Source organism: Nannobrachium achirus (genome assembly GCF_963921795.1).
Source record: "Nannobrachium achirus genome assembly, chromosome: 15".
Classification (NCBI taxonomy): domain Eukaryota; kingdom Metazoa; phylum Chordata; class Actinopteri; order Myctophiformes; family Myctophidae; genus Nannobrachium; species Nannobrachium achirus.
Window position 1 is genome coordinate 27,523,832 of NC_137822.1, and position 24,201 is coordinate 27,548,032.

At 43.1% G+C, this 24,201-nt stretch overlaps 2 protein-coding genes across 3 annotated transcripts in view; both read right to left on the reverse strand.

Annotated features, from left to right (window-relative positions):
- The window catches only part of vav2 (vav 2 guanine nucleotide exchange factor), a gene marked incomplete at both ends in the record, with an annotated part of 343,070 nt that overhangs the window by 260,550 nt on the left and 58,319 nt on the right, over positions 1 to 24,201 (reverse strand). The gene's annotated exons all lie outside the window — the stretch shown is intronic.
- Positions 13,184 to 13,540, reverse strand: LOC308299066 (enhancer of rudimentary homolog; the record flags this gene model as incomplete). The annotated part of the gene is made up of 1 exon (XM_080742791.1): positions 13,184 to 13,540. The coding sequence occupies one exon, from the start codon at positions 13,538 to 13,540 to the stop codon at positions 13,184 to 13,186; it is 357 nt and encodes a 118-aa protein (XP_080598917.1).

The window sequence follows — 24,201 nt, forward strand, 5'->3', positions numbered from 1 at the left end:
TACATAGGCAATTGGCACTGGGTGATAAAATGGGTTGCAAAATCGTGGGATAAAAATTATAGAAAGTTAAAAAATGATTATCGTCATATCGTCCTCTGTCACGCTTTTATTGTCGAGCTGCATATCCGCAACCATTTAAACCCTCTATAATTGGTAAAAGGTACTTATAATATATGTCATTGATACAGTCTTTTTCACTCTCTCTCTCAAATGTCTTTGCCAAAACATAGCCGATCTACAAGCTCGCGACGCGTTGTGAGCTTGTAGATCGGCTATGTTTTGGCAAATGTTCCGCCCCAAGATAATGGATTTTGATTATCGCGATAATATCATAAATCGTGATTTTTTTATAATCATGATATGACATTTTCATATCGTCCCATCCCTAACACACGCACACGCACACACACACACACACACACACACACACACACACACACACACACACACACACACACACACACACACACACACACACACACACACAGACTGCTGGCTCCTCCCTTTGTCGCAAGATAATGTGACACACATGTGTGTGTGCATGTGTGTGCCTTTATGTGTGTATGCTTAGGTATTTGCCTGTCACAAATATGCACGCATGCGTGTGTGCTTTAGTCTATGTGTATGTAGCCTACTGTATACGGAGCTGTGCGTGTTGTGACACGCTCCCAATATGTGCTGTCAGTGTCCACTTAATATTTTCCAGCTGTAAATAATAAAAGAAGCACTCTATCATGTGTCTAATCACGGCTCAGTTCACTCTTTCAAGCGGTCCTGTAAACGTGGCACTCAGGGCTGTCCCATTCAATCCAGGAAGCACTCCCAAGTGTTAGCATCTCTGCTTCAACGTGCAGCATTCATCATATCAACCATTTACTGTGGCAGGGTCTTTTTTAGGTCCTTTTATTGTTTCTTTTTTAATCAAAGGATTGTCAATAGACACCAGTGTTGTCTTTGACGGCACATTTTGATTTAGTTTTAGTCATAGTCTTTTGAATAAAATGTAATTTAGTTTTAGTCATAATTTTGTCACCTGAAAAGTTTTAGTTTTAGTCGACTAAATATCATAAGATTTTAGGTGACTAAATCTGCAGTTGATTTAGTCAACTAAAATGTATTTTGGCAGGCCTTGATGGCATCGTAATGATTGATTTTACACTTGATTGCGTGCTGCGACGCGTTGTGAGCTTGTAGATCTGCTATTTTCAGCACACAACACCTGAGAGCAACCAAACATAAAATGACTCTCTTCAACAATAGTCCCTCCCTAACGTTTTAGTCTAGTTTTTATTTTGTTGACAAAATTATCAATATATTTAGTCTTAGTTTTAGTCAACACAGCTTTGTTTTTATTTAGTTTTTGTCTGTGAAAAGAAAAACGCAGTCGACAAACATTTTTCGTCATAGTTTTAATCGACGAAATCAACACTGATAGACACCCACATGAACAGGGAGAAACAGAGAGAGAGATGGAGAGAGGGAGGGAGGCGTATGATGGGAGGAGGAAGAGAACAGTGAAGGAGGGATGGACAAGGTCTGGGCTGGGAGGGAAAAGTTGTGCTGTTAGAGGAAGAGAGAGGAAGAGGGGGATAATAAGGTAAAGCGAGAAACAGACACACAGAGAGAGAGAAGTAGACAGACCGACAGACATAAATTCAAATGGTTGATTCTCACTGTCACTGTCAGAGAGCCGTAAAATATTTTCTTATGGGGGTCCCTGGCATATATTTTCAAATGGGGGTCTGCGGCCTGATAAGTGCCAATTTTCGGGTCCTTGACATGAAAAGGTTTGAGAACCACTGATATAGAGAAAGGTAGACAGAGACAGAGATGATGGAGGGATAAGTGGCTGAAAGGTTGAATGCAAGTGGTCTTATAGCTGTAGTAGAACCCAGACTTCAGGCAGAATTATAAATGCATCATATGGCGGTGTCGCGCAACTAAAATATCCAACACACAAGCTCACAATGCGCATGCTATGCGTGACATAATTGTAGGTAGGTCTTCTATTTGCAGTAAGGCGCAACACCGTCATACGACAGAGTGTATAAACTAGGCTTTAGACTCTTTACAGAGCGGTGGGTCTGCTCCACTGGAGCAGTATAGCTGCAGTTGAACAGTAGACTCTTTACAGAGCTGTCTGTTCGCTCCACTGCAGCTGTACAGCACCCATGTTGACTTCTATGTTAAGAGCAAACAACACAAGTCGAGCCACGATGAGCGAAGCCCACGAAGACTTGTTGTCAAGGAAGCATGGTAGGATAGGGCAAGACAGAACAAGAGGAAGGAAGGAAGGAAGGAAGGAAGGAAAGAAAGAAGGGAAAAAAAGAAAGCAAGCAAGAAAGCAAGCAAGCAAGCAAGAAAGAGGTAGCATGGGTGTGAGTAGTCTGCTAACAAAGACCTGTCAAATCCCAGACAGCCTAGAAGAACTCTGCGTCATGCCGTGGATTAGACTTTCCCCATGAATCCCAAACAACAACAAACTAATGGGACGAGCTGCGGTTGGGAAATGGTTTGGAAAGGCTGGGAGAGAGAGAGAGAGAGGGAGAGAGAGAGAGAGAGAGAGGGGAGGGAGGGAGAGGAGGGAGAGCTGGGTTGTTTTGGCAAGAGCTGGAGCTCTTTGGTGTCAGGGAAAGAGGGAAATCGACAACAGGGAAATCTGAGGAAGAACAAGGAAAAGGAACAAGAGCAGCAGGAGAGGGAAGGGAATGAGGGGGTTGTGACTGAAGATGATGAAAAGGGGAGAGGAGAGGAGAGGAGAGGAGAGGAGAGGAGACGAAGAACATGCAGAGGAACTATGAGTCAATGAGATGCTCAGATAGTCAGACATTCAGTCAGAGGAATGGAGTCTCTCTCTCAGACAGAGGCACGCCAGTAAGGGAGACTGTGAGGAGATGCATTCTCTCTCACTCACACACACACACACACACACACACACACACACACACACACACACACACACACACACACACACACACACACACACACACACACACACACACACACACACACACACACACACACACACACACACACACACACACACACACACACACACACACACACACACACACACACACACACAGCCTAAGGCAGACACAAAATAACACACACAGAAAAACAAACACTTACTGTGCCTGAGGCAGTCATAGAATCTCTCTCTCTCTCTCTCACACACACACTCACTCACACACACACGCGTGTTCGCGCGCGCGCGCACACACACACACACACACACACACACACATATTTATACACTCTAACAGATCTGGAGGAGTGAACCATTCCACACCTTTAGAATAACAGGAAGGCAGCTCTCAGCAGGTGAAGGAGCCGCAGCAAAGCCTCCTCAGCACAACACAACACAACAGCCCACATGAAACGGCTGGCTGAGGCTGAGCTGCTTCCCACTGATGGCTTATGGCCTATTCTTCTACACACAAGCACACGTGCACGTACGTGCGTGCGTACACACACACACACACACACACACACACACACACACACACACACACACACACACACACACACACACACACACACACACACACACACACACACACACACACACACACACACACACACACACACACACACTTCCTCAGGTGGTGGTGTGGTGATGATGGATATGGTAAACCACTGGCTGGGTTAATGGTCCCAGAGCTGGGGTGCTGATTTCTTTCTGGTAAGGTGAGATATGGCTGGATGTAATCAGTACTTGGCCTTACATAATACAAAACCATCCCTCACCTGCCTGCAGAGATGTCCACCATAATAGTACATTTAATAGAGCGTGTGTGTGATATATATTGTGTGTGTGTGTGTGTGTGTGTGTGTGTGTGTGTGTGTGTGTGTGTGCGCGCGCGCGCGTGTGTGTGTACGTATCTCATCATTCATTAATTCTGTTGCATACACCTCTACCAATGTTCAGTTGCCTCAGCCTCTGTCAGTGTTGTCTTAATCTCTCAAGACAGACACTGATAGCTACGCATTAGTTTAGTTTAGTTTATTTGATCAACTCACAGTAGCAAGCATACATTAATACAAATCATACATCCACAAAAGCATAAGAGGGCGTTCCCTTTTCTTTGACGATGGCTAGCCAGATTGGTGTTGTCTTAACTCAGAGAGCGTGTACAAATGGAATCAAATGGACAATCTTTTTTGAAATATCTGTAATTTATATTCTTCGTTTTTTTTTAGGACAGGTAAAACAGTTCACATGGGTTATTTAATCACGGCCTATAAAAGCAGGTCCGCGACCCCAACACGGGTCATTGGCCCTATGTTTGGGAGAGACCGCCTCAGGGAATTAAGAGCGATGGCTGCTGTTCCTGCGCCTTCCCCTCCCCTGCCAGACGGTCTTCCGGGTCACCCAGATGTTAAACTTAGTGGAGAGAAAGGCCCTGCTCCCACTAATTGAAGAGACAGACACCGCATGAATAATGCATAACGAGGATATGCAAATGTTCATCTGATTCAATTAACCCCCAAAGGCCTATGAACGGGCGCTGATCGACCATACTATTAAATCACACTCAACTCTCCGTCGACCAACCAGAATATCGTCACTGTCGGGCAGAAACCTCGTATCTCTAAGTTTCAAATTTGTATGTTCTTTTGCAAAGCAAAGAAAGCCCTGCTTCATCGTACAAGGCCGTCGCACAAAAAAACGCACTGCGAGGCGTTGTGTACTTGTAGATCGTCTGTTTTCACTAGTTTAAATCATTTTTAAAATGATAAATGCAAAACGAACGGTTTTGGATATACAAGGTTTTCACCCGACAACGACGATATGGTGCTTCTTTTTCCTGCCGTGAGAGCTGTGAGACCATTTTTTTAAAATGTGGCACCTACTGTATAGGCCGAGCCAACAAAAAGCGTTACTCCATATTTAGGTAAAACTAATGTCATCAATATGACTTCAGAGATTCACAGGAAAGCCACACCATATTAGGTATTTGGGCTGTTACAAAAAGAGAGAGTTAAGTGCTGCTAAGTGCTAACTAGGGGTATTCAGAGAGGTTAATCTCCATTAGAAAAAAGATCATTCAAACTCATGGCCTAGGATTTAAAGCGACTTTGTACTACATGGCAGGATAATTGAGGCAAAGTCCACTTTCACCTTCGCTCCAACAGCCCGTGAAAACACTACCACACACTCTTAATTGAATGCAGGGCAGGGCAGAGCTAGAACGTGTGTGTCGTGAGAAAGCAAGAATTAAGCCAGATGTACACTTCATCGTATGACCCGTGCCGCTCGCCGAAAATAACAACACATTGCATATAGGGGTGCAGGAAAAAAACGATTCGAATTCGAATCGTGTTTCTAACATGGTAAGATTCAGAATCGATTCTCATTTTCCAAAAATCGATTTTTTTATTAATTATTAATTAACTAGATATTATGATTTTTTATTATGATTTTTGTATTACGATCATTTATTAGATATTATGTTGTGTTAAAAGATATGTTAAAAGTTAAAAGAATGTGTCCAAGCATGAATAAATCAAACATGTTGTCTTGGATTTACCTTTGTGTGATAAAAACTTTACAATTATAAAAGCTACATAAATGTACTCTGCTTTCATGACAGCAGACTGGAGTAGATCCTGATATATGAATTGAATAGAGAATCATTTTGAATAGAGAATCGTTTTGAATCGAGAATTGTTTTCAAATCGGAAAATAATCGTTTCTGAATTCGAATCGTTTGGATTTGAAAGAATCGGGGGTAAAAAATCGTGAATCGTGACCCCAAGAATCGATTCTGAATGGAATCGTGGGATACCCAAAGATTCGCAGCCCTATTTGCATACACTGACTAGTTTTGTCAGCTAGCGAGTACAGAAAAGCAGTGAACCTGGGAAAATCCCTTCAGTGGAGGAAGAGATTGAAAAACAAGTTTGGCGTGAAGAGAGAGAGAGCGCGCGTACAGGAAGGGAAGGGTTAACAGGAAGAGAGTTGCATCTTCAAGGTACGGCTCTTGCTCTGTCCTCTCTAGTGGAGCGGAACAATACAGAGATAGGAACAAAGGATTGTGCTCTCATGGATAATGGACAGAGAGAGAGAGAGAGAGAGAGAGAGAGAGAGAGAGAGAGAGAGAGAGAGACCAGTTCACAGGTTTCCAAAGTGGGGGCTGTCAGGCGATCTACAAGCTCACCACAGCGCTGCCATTCCACAATAGCGAAGACCGTAGCCACTATAGCAGGGGTCTTCGGCGTTTTCAGGCCAAGGACCCCTTAGTTGAGAGAGAGATGAATCAAGGACCCCCACATCCTTTTCATAGATTCCATATAGTTCCATCGTTTGACAGCACAATCATCATGTATTTTGGATTCATGTCAATTTGTGTTTTCAGATATTTAACCACCTGAACCGTCAATAATTAATAAAGTCGACCTTTCACTTTGTACTTCGTCTGCTCTTTTTCCCCCTCTACAAAACCTCTTTGCCGAAGATAGCTGATCTAGATCTGCTATTTTTGGCTAAAGTTCTCAGAATATGGGAATATGAGTGGTTAATATAAAAAAAGGAGAAAAGGTTTCTATCACACAAAGATTTGAAGGACCCCCTGTAGTAACTCTGAGGACCCCCTAGGGGTCCCGGGGCCTCTTGTTGAAGACCCTTGCACTATAGCCAGAAGCAGGGGCTATTTGGGGCTCCTTCCTTGGCATGGTTCGGGAACAACTTGTCTGCTCGTTCAAGCCGAACAGCTCACAACAGCAGCTTGGTCTTTACTGTGCTGACTGACGGCACAAAGTGCATTTCCATGTCTTAGTAGTAGTATTGTAAGTTACATAACAGTACACAAAGCGCTGACACAACTTCATTGTCAATGATGTGATGTCATCACCACCACCGCAACTCGTTAGTCCACAGACCGACCTCTGAGTCAACCTTCTGCTTGTTTGTTTCCAGTCATTCGGTTGTGGTCTAATTACAGTTAGTTGCCTGTTGTGTGTACTGTGTCTCTGTTCTGTGTGTGTGCGTGCGTGCGTTCGTGTGTAGTCTAGTGTTGCCAGACCTAGATGTAGTTCCTCGAACAGACAAATCCTGGCAATATGGACTGCCCTAAGACCTTGGAATGGTTCTGCAATGCAGGTTTGGTTTTGTCATGTAGTTTTAGCAATGCAAGCTGGGAGATTGTCCTCAGTCTCAGAGTGAAGAGTTACTGTAAGAGAGACTTGAGAGTATAACTAATGTGTGTGTAGTTAAACTGACCATGCATGTGAGAATATGTGCGTGTGCACGTGCGTGTGTGTGTGTGTGTGTGTGTGTACGTGTGCGTGTGTGTTCAAGCCTTTACAGTCCGAGGGAAGAGAAGAGGGGAGGAGAGAGAGACAATGGAGAGAATTTCCCCTAGGCGGAAGACAAAAGTGACCAAAAACCATTAACTATTATCACTGCAGTTCTATCTGACCTGATTTTCCAATTTCCGCTGACCATAGATAGATGTTTGTTTCCCCTCCTCTGTGGGTCAGTAATAATTCATAATGTCTCCTCAGGGACTGGTGAAAACCACACGCTATCTATTTCCACTTTTGTTTTTGCGGTGCATTTGTTTTGCACCAGTGGGCGCAAAACAAACCTTCACCCCTCCACAACCATGACCACCGCCTGTATCCTTGAGCGTCTTAAGTCCGATTCGTTGCCTGTCGAAAATAATAGCCGACCTACAGTCCAAGATCAGGCAAATATGGAGTGTGTTGTCTAACCTCAATGTGTCGTCATGGCATCAGGCGCAAACAATCAGGGATCTCCACATATGGGTATAAAAGGGACAAGGAGTGACAAATACAGAGATGGGCATGCTCATATATGGGCATATACTGATGACATCAGGGATTTCCATATATGGGTATATAGGGTGTGCCAAATGTAGTTCTAAGAGCGGCCATTTCTTGGGTAAACACAGCCTTACACAGGTGTTCTGAATTCTGATTGGAGTAAAGCATTAGTTCTATGCAATCAAACAATTGAAACACCTGTGTTTTTACCCAAGAAATGGCCGCTAAGGACTACAATGACATAGCCGCTGGCACACACTATTGATCAGATCGGAAATAGTGAAACAGAAGATCTAAAAGCTCACAAAACATCACATCACACTCTGCTCTGGTCAGTATAGTGAAATATGCTGGTACATTCATTAAGCCTCTACATTCTTGGTACTCTATGGCAAATGATCACACAGTACCAGAGGCGTCATTTCAGAAAGAAATAGAAACAGTCCTTTGAAGGGATTCCAGGTGGTCCCCAGCTAAATGATGGAGAGTTGGTAACCAATGGAACCTCATTAAACCATGGACGAACACTTAGAGTATGCATGTTGAACTGGCAAGCCTTTATGTACAGTATTTCACTGCTGCCTGAGAAGCGATTTGACAACAGTCGCTTTTATGTCATCATGTTATCATTTTCTTTCAGACGATTACACCAACAAGAGACTTTCCGACATGAGCCCACTCATATTGAGTGACTGACTGCTAGAGATGGGACGATAAGCGATATTATCGTTTATCGTGATAAAAAACACTCGCAATAATCGTATCGTGAAGATTTAATATTGTGATATCGTCCTCCGTCATGCGCTGGGATCAATTCAACTTTTATTTTCCCGAGCTGCATATCCGGTATCACTTAAACCCTCTATAATTGGTAAAAGGTACTTATAATATACATACTTAATACAGTATTTTTTCACTCTCTATCAAATGTCTTTGCCAAAAAATTGCTGATCTACAAGCTCACAGCGCGTCACATTGGCAAATGTTCTGCCCCAGGATAATGGTGTTGATTATCGAGATAATATCGTAAATCGCAATTTCTTTGGTCACAATAATCGTGATATGACATTTTCATATCGTCCCATCCCTACCCAGGAGAGGCGTGTCTCAAGCCAGGCTCAGGCCCAGTCTGGAGGTGTGATGAATGTGAGGAGAGGCACCCGACATCCACGGATCAATGAGAACAGTAATTTATGACACCAGTGCTGGAAGAGAGGAGATCTGTCTCTACAGTAATGCTTATTTCGCCCGAAGCGAGTTCCCCTCACTTTGTCACAGTATGTCTCATAGCAGAGATTTAGATCCAATTTACCGTATAGTGACTCTCAAAAGGACCCCAGCTTAATAATTGCATTATACAGTAGGTCATGGACCCCAATAACTTTGAATGTACAACTGGAACCAAACAGACCCTTGCACAGGTCCATTTGGTTCCATTTGTACACTCTCAGAGTTACATGAAACCCTCCCAAGGACCCCAGTTTGAGAAGCACTGCTGTAAGAGTTCTTGACTCGTCAACAATCAAATCTTGCTCACAAATGTCTCCAACCTATGTGGCACTTCTCTGAGGCAATGGTAGTCCCAGTCATAAATTGCACAGCCAAAGTAAAAACATAGGCATGTCAAGTCAAAATAAACCACAATATGGCTGTGCCGTGGTTTATTCAGGGACTGAAGCCGTATTTATACCTATAGTTTTTCACCATTGTCGCAAGCTCACACAAAGCATCATCACATCATGATGCATTAAGAGCTTATATAGACCCCCCACCCACCCCACAAACGCTGGGGTAATTACGATTTCAAAACATGCTGACAAATAGTGTTCCATTTCCAAACTTAGCTAAGCAAAGCCAAGCTTATTCATGAACATTTTGCCATCAAAATGGTGGTAGGCCTACTGTATAAACAAGATTAAACAAGATGAAAGCTTAAGTTCAATGCAACTTTCCTGGAAGCAGCAGCGAAAAGGTTAGCATAGGTCGTGGCCTTTCTTGTTGATGTAGCCTGTTTGATAGTGCATGTACTGTTAATCAGCAGCACTTAAGCCCCCGGATTCTCCGCTGATCTCACAAGAGACCTGGATTTCACATTCACAACGAAGGCAGGAGTCAGATGTTGTATTTTTATTTCTTAGTCTCTGACCCTATGACTTTTGGCTGATAACACACAGATTCTGAGAAACTCCTTTGTAGCCCATAACAATAAAATAATTTACGGACGGAATTTGGAGCAAAATGAAAAAGGAGGGAGCCAATAAGTCAGATCTCTGGGGGAGACCCCATAGTAGGCTTTAAGTTGTGAGCTTGTAGATCGGATATTTTCAGCATGCAACCAAGTGTAAAATCGGGCATTACAACGCCATCAAGGCCCGTCAAAATATATTTTCATTGACAAAATCAATTGTAGACGTAGTCGATTAAAGTCTTATGATATTTAGTCGACGAAAACCCCAACTTTTCAGATGACTAGAATATGACTAAAACTAAATTAAAATTCGACGTCAACACTGGTGGGATGGGGTGGACGAAACGGATTCTAGGTCTGCTTTTAAAAATCAAACCTCGGTTCGAAGTGAAGCGGTGAATTTTTATTCTATGTGTTCTAGAGCTATGAAATCTGTGTTCTAGATCTATACAATCTGTGTTCTAGATCTATACTTTCTATGTGCTTTAGTTATATATTTTTAGATGTGTTCCACTCCTTTTGTTGATAATATTCTACATGTACAGGACAGATAAAACCTCTATCCTGAATTGTTATTGCGACCGTAGGTCGCATTTACTATCAAAACCTGCACAAACTGTGAGTGAGTCCGTCAGTCCGTCCGTCAGTCTGTCTGTCACACCTCACACGTCACACTTCTTCCCTGCTTATATCTCCGCAACCGTTGCCCCGATCCATGCCAAATTTTGCACACACGTTCCTTGGCTGCCAAACTACAACCTCCAAGGACCCCCGGAGCTCCAGGGACCCCCAGGTCCCTGGGGGACCCCCAGATGTAAAAAATGACCAAATGCGCAAACATGACCAAATGACCACCCCAACGGGGCTGCTCACGGGGAATTCCCGGGGACCACCGACTCCTGCTGCTCCAGAACGGATGCAAAAGTGGTGGCGCCCCCAGTGGAGGACCCCCTACACTGCAGCTCACAGTGAAGCTTGACCAATCCTCAAAGTATCCAATCATCAGACCGGGAGGGACACTACACACATATTCTGGACGTACGGGACAGATAAAACCTGTTCATTCTGGACTGAAATGACAATATATGGACATGGGACACACATTTTGTTTTTGAAAAAACCTGTTCATTCCGGAGTCCGGACTGAAATGACCATATATGGACGTGGGACACACAAAGCCACTCATTGGAAGCGGCTTTCAGCGCTTCAAAAATTAATGTGGTAAAAAAAAATCGCACCGGTGCGAAGTGAGTGGTTCTGTCCGTGACATCAGCTGTGGTGATGTAGGCCTCTACGTACTTTCTATGACGTTAGTCTGGTGCTCATACGGACATAGGGACCTACACACAAAGTCAGACGTAGGAGCATTTAGCACCGCTCAAAAATCACACTGGTGTGAAGTGAGCGGTGCTGATGATGATGATAGACCCACATGGCGTCTCATCATTATCTTGTTCAACCAGAAAAGGGACAGTTACGTTAAATATTTTTGCATGGAAATATATACACACAAAGACACATATTGGAGCGTCTAGCAAAGCAAAAAAATCGCACCTGTGCGAAGTGAGCTGTGCAAACACGCAAACACAACACATGTGCTAAGATGAAGCTTTTGAATGGTCTATGTTTTTGGCTAACACGTGACGTCATGGACAGAACGGCTTTTGATTGGTCCATGCACATTTTTTTGGCTAACAAAAAGTAAAATGTAGGAGCGGTTTGCACCTCTCAAAAACAGTATGTGGTGTGCAGTGCCAATCCATGACTTTCTCTCTGTTGTGTGACCCTGTAGTATTTCTGAAATCTGAACGATTCTGTAGGCTACACAATTGGGTTTGCAAGTGGAAAATCTAAATTCTCTACACTTTACACACTGCACACTTGGGGTATAATGATGCATGCATTCATAGCGAATTTAAGTACAGGTACTGTATGTGTACCAAACAAGGGGGGACAAAGTCAAAATCTGCATTCCCACATGATCTTATTAAGGGAGCACACTAAGCTACAGTAGCTGCACAGTAAAATCCTAGAATAGGTCCATACTGATCGACAAGCCGTGATGTGACGCACTGTCGGCTTGTAGAACTTTTTGGCAAACGACACTTGTCGATTGCCAGACCCTGATAAAGACCTGTGAGTCGACACGTGTTGGTTTTACTTTCTTGGATCGATCTGTCCGTCTGCATCCCTTGTCCATACAGTATATGGCGATTGTCTGTGTCCCTTTGTCCATATATGGAGATCCCTTATGCCAGGCATCACCCTTGTATACATAAACAGGGAACAATCTAATAATGGCATGGCTTCCCTCTGGACCTCTGATGTCATGTTGATGACATCCTGTTGATGACAATGTCACCCAAATATGGAAGAACGACAGGATGGTGGATTTGAGGATGTGAATACAAAAAAACATATTGGGATTAACTTCCTTTGCCTACTAGCAGCGAGCACGAGATATTAGCCACTGATCAGTGTTTTCAGCTTTTTTTGTGTGTGGGTTTGCAGTTTACTTTATTTTTGAGTGGTGAAAAACTGCTCCTACATCTGGCTTTGTGTGTATGTCCGTATGTCCCGCAAAGCTTGGCATTGGCCAAGCATCGCGGGACATTTTGGCATGCATGTACACCAATCACAACCAAGGACTGCAAATTCCTTGGGCATCCAAAATCACACCCAGTGAAGTGAGCGGTGCTATTTATGAGTTAATGTCATTAAGCGTCCTGCTCGGCCAATGTGACCCTGGGCGTACAACAAACTTAGAGCAGTTTGTGCCAAGATGTAGGTCACACTTCAGAGCCGTACAACAAACTTTGAGTGCTTTGTGCCTAGACGTAAGCCAGATGTAGCCTAGGCCACACTTCAGAGCCCAGACAAGGCCAGATGTTGGAGCTTAGCTCCTTCAAAGAGCAGTAGACCTGCTAAATAGGCTACACACACACACAACATATGTGCAGCTCTCCACTCTCGCAACATCATTTTCTGGATGATGGTGGCCTGTCGAAGCAGGTGCCGGAGTGCCTTTGGTGTTAAGTAAACACAAAACCAATGCTTGTAGATCTGCTATTTTTGGGCAAATCTTCTGTCCTAGGATTATGGACGTTGGGGATATTTTGATTATCGCGATATCGTAAATCGCAATTCTTTCGGTCACAGTAATCATAAATAACATGACATTTTCATATCATCCCATCTCTAAGCTCACCACTGGAACTGAAACCTCGAGCTCGGAGAAAAATCCGTGGGCATGGACACGGGCTGGGCCTGACGCCGCAGCAGCCCGTTGATCTTCTCCTTGATCCAGTCTTTGTTGTACGGCTGGTACGTCTGAGTCTCGGCCCGGTACACCAGGCAGCTCAGGTCCGCCAGCTCCTCGATGAACTCAAACAGGTGGTTGATGTCGTACGTGATGGAGGCACTGTTTGGGTTCATCCTCTTCAGATGCTCCTCGTACATCTTGCAAACGCCTTCCATGCACTGATTCACCGACTCGTAGTCGGCATACGTGCGGCACTCTGGTCTCTTCGTTGGCTGCACAAGCAGGATTGTGTGTGGCATGTTTGTACAGACGGCGGACTTGGAACCTTCGTCTTTTGGATGCTAAACGGAGTATAATCTATCTGCACCGCTCAAAAACAGGTGTAGATCAACACTGCTGTGTAGTACTGGCTCATGGAGGGAACCTAAAGGGAGCGTACTCGTTTTTCATCCTCCAATAACATCTGGTCCATGCTAGTGTGCACAATATAATCATAGATTCATAATGTGCACGCCATCATATAAATAGGTACTTGGACACAAAAAGCATGCAAAGCTTTGGCCATATTGGCCAATCAGCAAAGCCGAGCTGTCTGTCTGTGCCCCTTTAAGACCATATTTGGAGTTCTGTGTCAGGCACGCCCAAATATGGAGTCCAGACAAGTCTAGGACATTAGTTGCGACCGTCAGGTCGCAGTTACCATCAAAACCTCTACCGGCTGTCAGTCAGTCTGTCTGTCTGTCAGTCAGTCTGTCCGTCACACGTCACACTTTTGCCCTACTCATAATATCTCCGCCACCGTTGCCCCTATCCATGCCAAACTTTGCACACACTCCTTGGCTGCCAAACCACAACCTCCACCCTTCATTTATCACATGGCCCTCTTCTAGGGCCACCATGAGGCCGATTCTTGCAAAACACATTTTTGGACACTGCTCCAACAGATTTTGCCCTAAAATCACGCAAGGCGCTACAACACAGTATCTCTAAAGTCATGTCATCAACATTGATCTGTCCCATTTCCCATATTCCCTCCTGAATGGCTTACATTTGTGTATCTCCCGATTAGGGAGTCTTACTGGTAGTATATGGCGATATTATTTTTGAGAGATCCCTCTCTGCGCATCACTCCCTCGGGTCGGTATACTTCTGCACCCAAATCTAAAACACATCTACGTTCATTGCTCTAATAAGAGCAGTTCTGTTTTTGTTGCCATATCATGGCATGTCACTGAGCATGGCATCAAATGTAATCGTCTGAACTCATACCCGGGAAACAGGTACAGGAATAGCTGCAAAACAGAGCAATATGTGAGAGCTAATTAATGTCTGATAGCTAATTCTCAATTACAGTACCACAATTATCACATGAAAGCCATGTTTAGCTGAACCTGGGGACTCAGGTAGGGTGGCAAGTTCAGGGTGGCAAGTTCACACAGGAGCAGGTACTGTACACAGCGGCCTCTCAGTGATGACAGCTGATTATTTCCTAGGTGACTAATGCTATTAGCATGGGGAAGAGCCTGTTAATTACCCAGCCTGCTCTGGGGCCAGCCTCAGCCTCACTTTAATCATCATCCACACAGCTTGGGCAAACAATCATTGAATCAACACACAATCGTAACAACACAATACAGCGCACACACAAACACACACAGACAATTTACACTTATTATTGCACAGATCGCTATTGAGCTACGATTTGCAATCCACTCAGCGATACTGGGGACAGTGGAGAGAGTGGCAGTAACCCAAGTTGTAAATGAGCTGCCTGGCTGGTTCATAGATATCTAAAGAGCATAACATTCAAAACATCTGATCAATTTAAGCAGCAGAATGTTTGAGGCATTTCCTTTTGACAGAGCTGATGGAGGGAGATGACGTGATCTCTGTCACCACAGTTAAGTCAGTGCTTGTTGTTATCAGAGCTGTTTTCAACACAGTATATGGGGAAATACCCTTTCCACTTTATTGACATAAACAGTTGTGTAATGTTACTTCCTTCACAGGTGTCAACAAAGATGTATTTACCGTATGCCAATGTGGCAGCCGCGAAAAAGGTCTATTGTGTGTTTCTCAAAGTGGATTCCAGGGACTCTGTGGGTTCGTTTAGGGGGGGGGGGTCTAAATTGCCCCCTGCAAGTCTGTAACTCTGACAGTGTAACGGGTTCATTTGGTTCCATTTGTACACTGTCAGAGTTAAGGGGAGAATTGAAATGTAAAAGTTTGAGAAACACTGGTCTAGCAGAAACGACCAGCTACTCTTACAACATTAACATACATTACACAGCCAAGGGTTAAAACACTGTTGTTTCCGCTCGTCATCTCTCTTAGCTACGGTCTAAAAACAATGCGCAGGGGAGCACGCTTCCTGTTTATGCCTGCCCACAAATCAAACTGGAAAGCTTTTTGGCACTGTCCCTCACAATTAATGGCTTTTGAGATAAAAGCACTGTCATATGGGAAAGAGGGAGGAAGAGCGAGAAATGTGTGTGTGTGTGTGTGTGTGTGTGTGTGTGTGTGTGTGTGTGTGTGTGTGTGTGTGTGTGTGTGTGTGTGTGTGTGTGTGTGTGTGTGTGTGTGTTTGTACTTGCATACTGGAATGTGTGTGACATTTTTGTGTATGCGCGCACTATTAAGTGCCATCCACACTGAGCACTATAACTATTAAGAAAACTACAACTATGGGCGCCCGCTGGCCTACAGGTCCGGGCGCATACCACTTAGGCACTGCCACATAGGCATGGATGCCTGGCGGCGTCGCTGGTTCGATTCCTGATCCGGGCGACCTTTGTCACTCCCCATCTCTCCCCCCATTTCCTGTCAGTCTACTGTCCTATCAATAAAGGCATAAAAGGCCCAAAACGTAAAAAAAAAAAAAGAAAAAAAAAGATAACTACAACTATATCATTCACCATTGTATTTTTTTATTGTTTTATAGTCGGTGTGAACTCTGCCATCTAATTGACTTGATTTTTAAAACTATATTTTTATAGTTATAGTTATAGTGCTCAGTGTTATTGCAGTTATTATCCAATGCAGTTATTATCCAATCACACACTTTTATTAATACTTCTCATTGGTTAAATATTCTCACAGACAGGCTTGACCACGTGAAGGCATCTCTATTTTAGGCATGGCATTATAGATTTTCACAGATTTGTATGAATAGCTAAAATAGCAGATAAAATAGCAAGCTCACAATGCGTCACATCGCAATACGTGGTACCTTTCATACAATACTTTCATGTCAACAAAGTATAAAAAATAGTGCATTGATTTATGAAAATCAAAAAACCAAAAGATGAAATACGGAGATACAGTACACGTTTCCCGCCCGACAGCGAAAATATAAAGCTTGTGCACATTACACCTCTGGTAGTCTCGCGGCAGACCACCATCTCACCCACAGCGTTCCTGTTACCTTATCTGACCATCAGTCATCCATTATCCTCACCTGTCGCTGTGATCTCCTCTCTGCCACTCCTCGCTAAATTAAATTAACTTCTCACGCATCTGTGACACGGCTGTCCCTCCTGTTCCGTCAAAAAAGCCCCCCCCAGGTAGACCAGAGCCAAATCTGTTACATCACAGACCAGATAGCGAGAGAGGCTCGACTCTTATCGCCTAAAAGTACAGGCAGAGCAAGGAACAGGGTGTGTGTGGGGGGGTACTGTAGATAGAGCGAGCATTGTTGGACGGATAACGCGGTTGAGGCGAGCAAAGAGGGGATCAAACATCCAGTTTCTGCCAGTAATCCTCCACAAAGGGAGCAGGTGGGAGAGGTAACGGAGAGGAGAGCTACAGAGGAAAGGACACACAGGCAGGCCACAAGTAGGGATGGGACGATATGAAAAATGTCATATCACGATTATTGTGACAAAAGAAATCACGATTTACGATATTATCGAGCTAATCAAAATCCATTATCCTGGGGCGAAACATTTGCCAAAAAATTGCAGATCTACAAGCTCACAGCCAGGGTTTCCTGCAGCACTTTACAGGCCAGGCGCCCCGCCCGGCCTGAAAACCCCCCCGCCCCCCCAAGGGTATAAAAAAAAAAAAAAAAAAAAAAGGTTTTTTTCTCAAAAAAACTTTTTGGACCTCCAACAATGTACTAGGCATGATCGCGATCGCGAAATTGCATGTTTAACCCCCATACCAACCCTATCTTTCAAACATGGCAGCCATGTTTGTTTACATTTGAAGAAAACATAAGGGCTGGTATCTCCTGAATGCAGGAAATACTCAAGTAAAGTGCAAATACCTGAAAATCTCCTTTGTACAGTATAAGTACAGTACTTAAGTAAATCTACTTAGTTACTTTACACCAATGTTTCTTTTTTTTTACTGTGCTGTAGACTTCTATTTATATGGCACGAGTGCTGGTTGATTAACCTGGGGGAAAAAAACAAGTTACACTGTCCTGTGAAAAACGTAGTTATTCAATGTTGAATAAATGTGAATGATAGCATGTAGTTGTGTTTTCCGTCATCATGGGCACATTCATGTGTTTTTTATAGGGCAAAAATAAGAATTAATATAAAAAATTAAGTGAATTAATTACTCTAATTAATTAATTAATTATCAAAAAAATTCGGCGCACGCGCTTTGCGCGTGCGCCATGAGATCCCCCCCTGGTCAAGACTTTTTCCTGCAGGAAACCCTGATTGGCAAAGACATTTTGATAGAGTGAAAAAAAAAAGACTGTATCAAGTACGTATACATGTACCTTTTAGCAATTATAGAAGGTTTAAGTGATATGCAGCTCGGCAAATAAAAGGTGAATTGATCCCAGTGCATGACGGAGGACGATATATCACGATAAATTAAATCTCCACGATACGATTATCGTGAGTGTTTTTTATCACGATAATATTGCTTATCGTCCCATCCCTAGCCACAAGAGGACACCTTGGGAAAGATCAGAGCTCCAGGTGTTTGCAGCAAAGACCCCTTCACATTATGGAGTATCGTGGCTGAGTAGACACAAGACCAGTGATGAAAGGAGTAGCACTACTGATAAGATGAAAGAGCACTGCTGCAAGAGCCATGGCTTCTGGAGTGTCTCAGTAGCAGTGGTGGAAAGAGTATTTCCAATGTTCAATACTTTTACTTCTACTCCACTACATCTCAGAGCTAAATATTGTACTTTTACTCCACTACAATTACTTGACGTTACTTACTACAGAATAACTAGATTTTGATTATTATTACAAAACATACATTAACCACTTCAGCCCCTATATACATTTTGGCCATTTGAAAATAGCCAATCTACAAGCTCACAATGTGAGCGTGTAGATCTGCTATTTTCCAAAAGATTTTTTATACATTTGAAAACTTAAAAATGGGACAGTCTGCAGACTCTGCACAATGGGTACTTCTACTTTCGGTACTTTTACTAACAGAGTGGTATTTCTACATTGCAGTATTGATACTTTTACTCAAGTACAAAATGTCAGTACCTTTTCCAACGACTGCTTAACCCATTTAGAATGGGTACACTGTATTGTGTACCATTATTTTATGTTTTAACTATTGAAAATAGCAGATATACAAGCTCACAGCGCGGCACCGAGTGCCGCGCTGCAAGCTTGTAGATCTGCTATTTTTGAAAAATCGTGAAAATTAAAATTTTGACCCCATTCTATAAGTGTCTTTTGAATCCTTCTAAGACTTTTTGAAAAACCCATGTTTCTATGTCAGCAATCTGGCCAGCCATCATCAAAGAAAAGGTCCTTTTCACTTAACTGGAGCTCAGTTATTCTGTTCTTGAGAGACTACTATGTCAGTGGTTCTCAAACCTTTTCATGTGAAGGACCCCCAAAATGATATGTATTTGGCCACGGACCCCCCCCCCATCTCAAAATATCTAGTTCCAGGGACCACCCAGAAGCAACATTTGAGTTACAAACGTTCGCTCTGAAAATACATATATTCAAAGATGTGCACACATTTTCACGACTTTTTCAAAAAATAGCAGATCTACAAGCTCGCAGCGCGGCACTCGGTGCCGCGCTGTGAGCTTGTATATCTGCTATTTTTCACTGGTTAAAGCATTCAATAATTCTTAGGCCTAAATTGGTTAAAAGAGTAGCATGACATGATAAGATGAAAGACCGCTGCTGCCAGGGGGCCGTGGTTTCTGCTGTGTCTCAGTAGCCAGAGGTGAGAAAGACCAGGAGGTGCAAGGATTTAAAAGGGAACAGCCTGATAAACCCTGTCCCTCTCTCTCTCCTCTGCCTCACACGCAGTCCATCACAGCCTGCAGCAACTCTTTTAAAAATAGCAATGAGAAAAAGCCGTCACTCTGGATTTAGCCTACTTTCCAACATACACATTAATTTCAAAGCTGATGGAGAAAAAGAGGGGAGGGTTGGGCTTCTTTTACTCTGCTAAATAGCAGAGCTGAGAGCCGGAAAGCTATCACTTTGCGATGAGGGCTAGGGAAGAGGACAATGGAACGACCATGGAAGTGGCTAATGTTGTTTTAATTCATGTATTTAAGAGTAGATCACTTTTAATGACTCATGGCAATAGAATACTTATCACTTGCAGATGCTCGTGCGTGCGCGTGCGCACACACACACACACACACACACACACACACAAAACTCATTGACTTCTTTTATGACTCCTTTTCGGATCCACAGTGAGGATTCCGCACTGCTAAGATTGAAAGTCAACATCCCTAGGAGAATCTTTGACAGCTAGGGTAATTATGGGTCTCATTCACTTACTATACACTATACTATAAGGGAAAAAATGACTCCCAAAAATATGCTTTAAGTAGCATGTAGGGGTCTAACTAGGTGTTTTAATTATTCTGAATCCATTGCAAGCATTTGTTTTGCACAAAAAACATTCCTTGGGCCAGAAATGGACCCCATACAACTGTGAAAAGTGATGACTTGTCACTGAACCATTGTTTTTTAGGCTGTTTTTAGCCCAATGAATGTTTTTTTTGTGCAAAACAAATGCTTGCAATGGATTCAGAACAATTAAAAACATTATTTAGACCCCTCACGTCACATGCTACTTAAAGCATATTTTTTGGAGTAGTTTTTTCCCTTATAGTATAGTGTATAGTAAGTGAATGAGACCCAGAATTACCCTAGCTGTCAAAGATTCTCCTAGGGATGTTGAATTTCAATCTTTGTTAGACATGTTACTAGACACTCTTACGAATACATTGGTGAAGAAATAGTTTGGTAAGGAATTTATTCCCACGTTTTATTAATATCCCCTGACTATCAGGTTGAAACCACCTCAAACATTCCTTTCACGGTGGGTAGACCGAAGAGACGCTGCCTGCCAACGCTAGACAACTGTGTGAACATCGCTGCCATAAAGACCTTCACAATCCTAAACGGCACTGATTGAGCTGTTAGCAATCCTATAAGCCGTGAGCAAGGTGAGGCAATCCACTTAAAAACTGCAATCAATCTATGAGTAATTAATTAACATGCAGACTCCATTGTGCATTTGACTAATGCACACAGCATGGGTGTGTTAGATCAAACAGCAAACAACTTGTCCTCAAGGACGATCATTAATCACATGATCAGCCATCATGACCGGCGTTGTCCTTGAGCCATGTTTGGAACATGTGTTAGCCGGCTTGCATTATGGGCTTAACAGCTTCTCCTATAGAGACCATACGTTGGTATAATAAGTGCTTTTCACAGCGACTGATGTGCAAGTATTCAGGTAGAGAGGCGCTGGCAGTCTGATAGGTGTAGCGGCGAGCAGGCTGTTGAACTATTCACATGGAGTGCAGTTCAAGTGCAGTTCGACCGTGCAGATCCAAGTGAGTACGAAGACGTATTGTTACTCCCTGAGTGAAAAGCACTTTGTACTTGGACTGCAAATAGCCATCTACAAGCACGCGACACGTTGTGAGCTTGTAGATCGTCTATTTTCAGGCAACGATATCCGGCACGCGACCGAGTGAGGTTTAACAACCAAATGGGCCGAGGATTTCCTCATGTATTCAACCAGTTCATTTCCCAAATCACTAAACCGTGTCGCCTTTCACTGAGGGAGGCTGCTGAGAGGAGAGGAGAGAGAGAGGGTGCGTGTGAGAGGGGCAAAGAGGAGATGGAGAGAGGAAAGTGCACCCGAGGGCAGAGCAGGAGGAGGAAGAGTTGAAAAATCTGATTCCTTGTCTGCACAAGGCCCACTGGAGCCAAGTGAGCTAGCCCCCCCTCTCCAACTAATCTAACAAGCCAGTGACAAGACATCACCATCAGGGGTGTCACACCAAATTCTGGGCCCTGGGTACAAGGATTCACTCACATTTTGTTCTTTAACTATTGAAAAATAAGAGATATACAATCTCACAGTGCAGCACCGAGCGCTGCGCTGCGAGCTTGTAGATCTGCTATTTTTGGAGAAAAAAAAACTACGTTTCTATGTCAGTGGTGCTCAAATATTTTCATGTGAAGGACCCCCAACATGATATGTATTTGGCCACGGACCCCCATCTCAAAATATTTAATTCCAGGGAACCCCCAGAAGCAAAATTTGAGTTACAAATGTTCGCTTAAAAAGTACATATATTCAAAGATTTGCACAGATTTTCACGACTTTTCAAAAATAGCAGATCTACAAGCTAGTATATCTGCTATTTTTCAATAGCTAAAGACAGGCCCCTCAACCTTGGGCCCTAGCAACTCAGTCCCACTCCCCCCCACTCCCCCCCTTGTGACGCCCCTGATCACCATCTAGGGGGCCAGCTCATCATCATCATCAGTACCATAAAGGAAGAGGAAACCAGATCTTGTTGGCAGGAGACCAAGCGGCAGTAAGTGGAGACACGTTTACATAATACCAAATATAATGTCATCATGTATTTACTACAATCTCAGCCCCTGCCACATACTGCATGCCAATCACCCAACTAGGGATGGGACGATATCAAAATGTCATATCACGATTATTGTGACAAAATAAATCGCGGTTTACGATATTATCGCGATAATCTAAATCCATTATCCCGGGAAAGAACATTTGCCAAAAAATAGCAGATGTACAAGCTCACAACGCGTTGCAACACGTTGTGAGCTTGTAGATCGGCTATTTTTTGGCAAAGACATTTGATAGAGTGAAAAAAAAAAAAAGACTATCAAGTACTGTATGTATATTATAAGTACCTTTCACCAATTACGGTATAGAGGGTTAAAAAAATGAGGGTTAAAAATGGTACGGGATATACAGCTCGACAAATAAAAGGTGAATTGATCCCAGTGCATGACGGAGGACGATATCACGGTAAATTAAATCTCTACGATACGATTATCGTGAGTGTTTTTTATCACGATAAATGATAATATCGCTTATCGTCCCATCCCTACACCCAAACCACACACTCTCCCAAGCTCATCTCCATTCAAGATGATGAACTCTTTAAAACCCTAAGCACATTTAGATTGCATCGAGTGTCCTGGCAATTCGCTGCAGTATGTCGCTACAAGACAAACTGATATGGCACGGCGTCAACAACACGGGGTCATAAAACCAGAGAAATGTATGCAATGCAATCGTATTATTCAAAGTCTGCTCTGGCAGAAGGAATTTAGCACAGGGGGAAAACAACAAAACATATATTATATTCCAGATCATTCGATCTGTCTTGTGTGTACACATAAGGTGTCATGATCCTGGCCAGAACTGTAGCTAGATGCTGTGAGCAGCTGTGGGGAAAAGTAATTATTTGGACGGTGTTGAGAGAGTGGGGAGTGTTGGGAATCTAACACTGTTTGGACACGGATCAGAACCACTCTATTACATGCAAGGAAAGCTGGCAGAGTAATGGAATATTTGATCAGCACAGATCACAATATATGTATATATATAAAGGGGGCTGGGTGTAATAGTTACACTACATGACAAGGCTGGACAGAGGTGAAAGAGAATAGTACTTTTCCCCCGTAAGTCAGATTCCAACACAGCAATAAAAGTAGAAGACTTTAGACTTTGGACTAAATCATGTTGTAATTTGGCTGTATTATAGATGAGTGTGGATCTTGGAGGACTGTCTCCAACTCCCCAGAGAGTCTGTGATAACACAGCGCTAGGAAGAGACCATTACATTTTCTCTGAATCTTTCCTGAGGAACCAGAACAGGCTGTTCATCAACTGCTGCACAAATATACAGTGTGTGTATTATATAACACAGTATATATTGTATATATCAGGGACATGCTGGGCCCCTGATTCAGCCCGGGAAAAAGAGTTGTAGAGGCCCTCATTGCGCACTATAGCTGCTACTCAAAGATTCGCCATTTCAGATCATGACAAGTGACAAGCCAGTGGGCCAATTACATGAGTTATATTTCGTCGTTGTCGGGTGGAAACCTTATGTCCAAAACCGTTTGTTTTGTATTTATCATTTTGAAAATGATTTAAACTAGTGAAAACAGCCGAACGCCTGTAGATCTGCTGTTTTCACTACTTTTGTCCAAACAGTTTAATTTTTACTTTTGTGCAAACAGTTACATTTCTTCCCGGGAATGAACCGGCCGCTTGGGAGTTGTCCCGCTTTTCCCAATGGCCAGCACGTCCCTGGTATATATACTTATACAGTACTAGAGGTTCGCAGATCCGACCATGGACCATGCCCACAGAATTCTCTTTCAATCAATCCATTATTTAATAATTTAGTTTGAATAGTTAGTAATATTTTAAAGGGTAGATGTCTGATAGATAGTGCTGTAGCTTATTGTATGGAAATGATTCCATCAACATTACATCAGCCACATCCTGTCAGAAAAGCATGTAGAAAAACGACTCCATGCATTTGCTACCTCCAGGCTGGATTATTGCCATTCCTTATTGCGAGGCTGCCCCAACAAGTTTCCAAAGACTCTCCAGCTGACCCAGAATGCTCATGCTGCTACACAACAACAAGGAAAATAGATCCTATTTCTCAGAATATTTTGACACCTTGTCACAT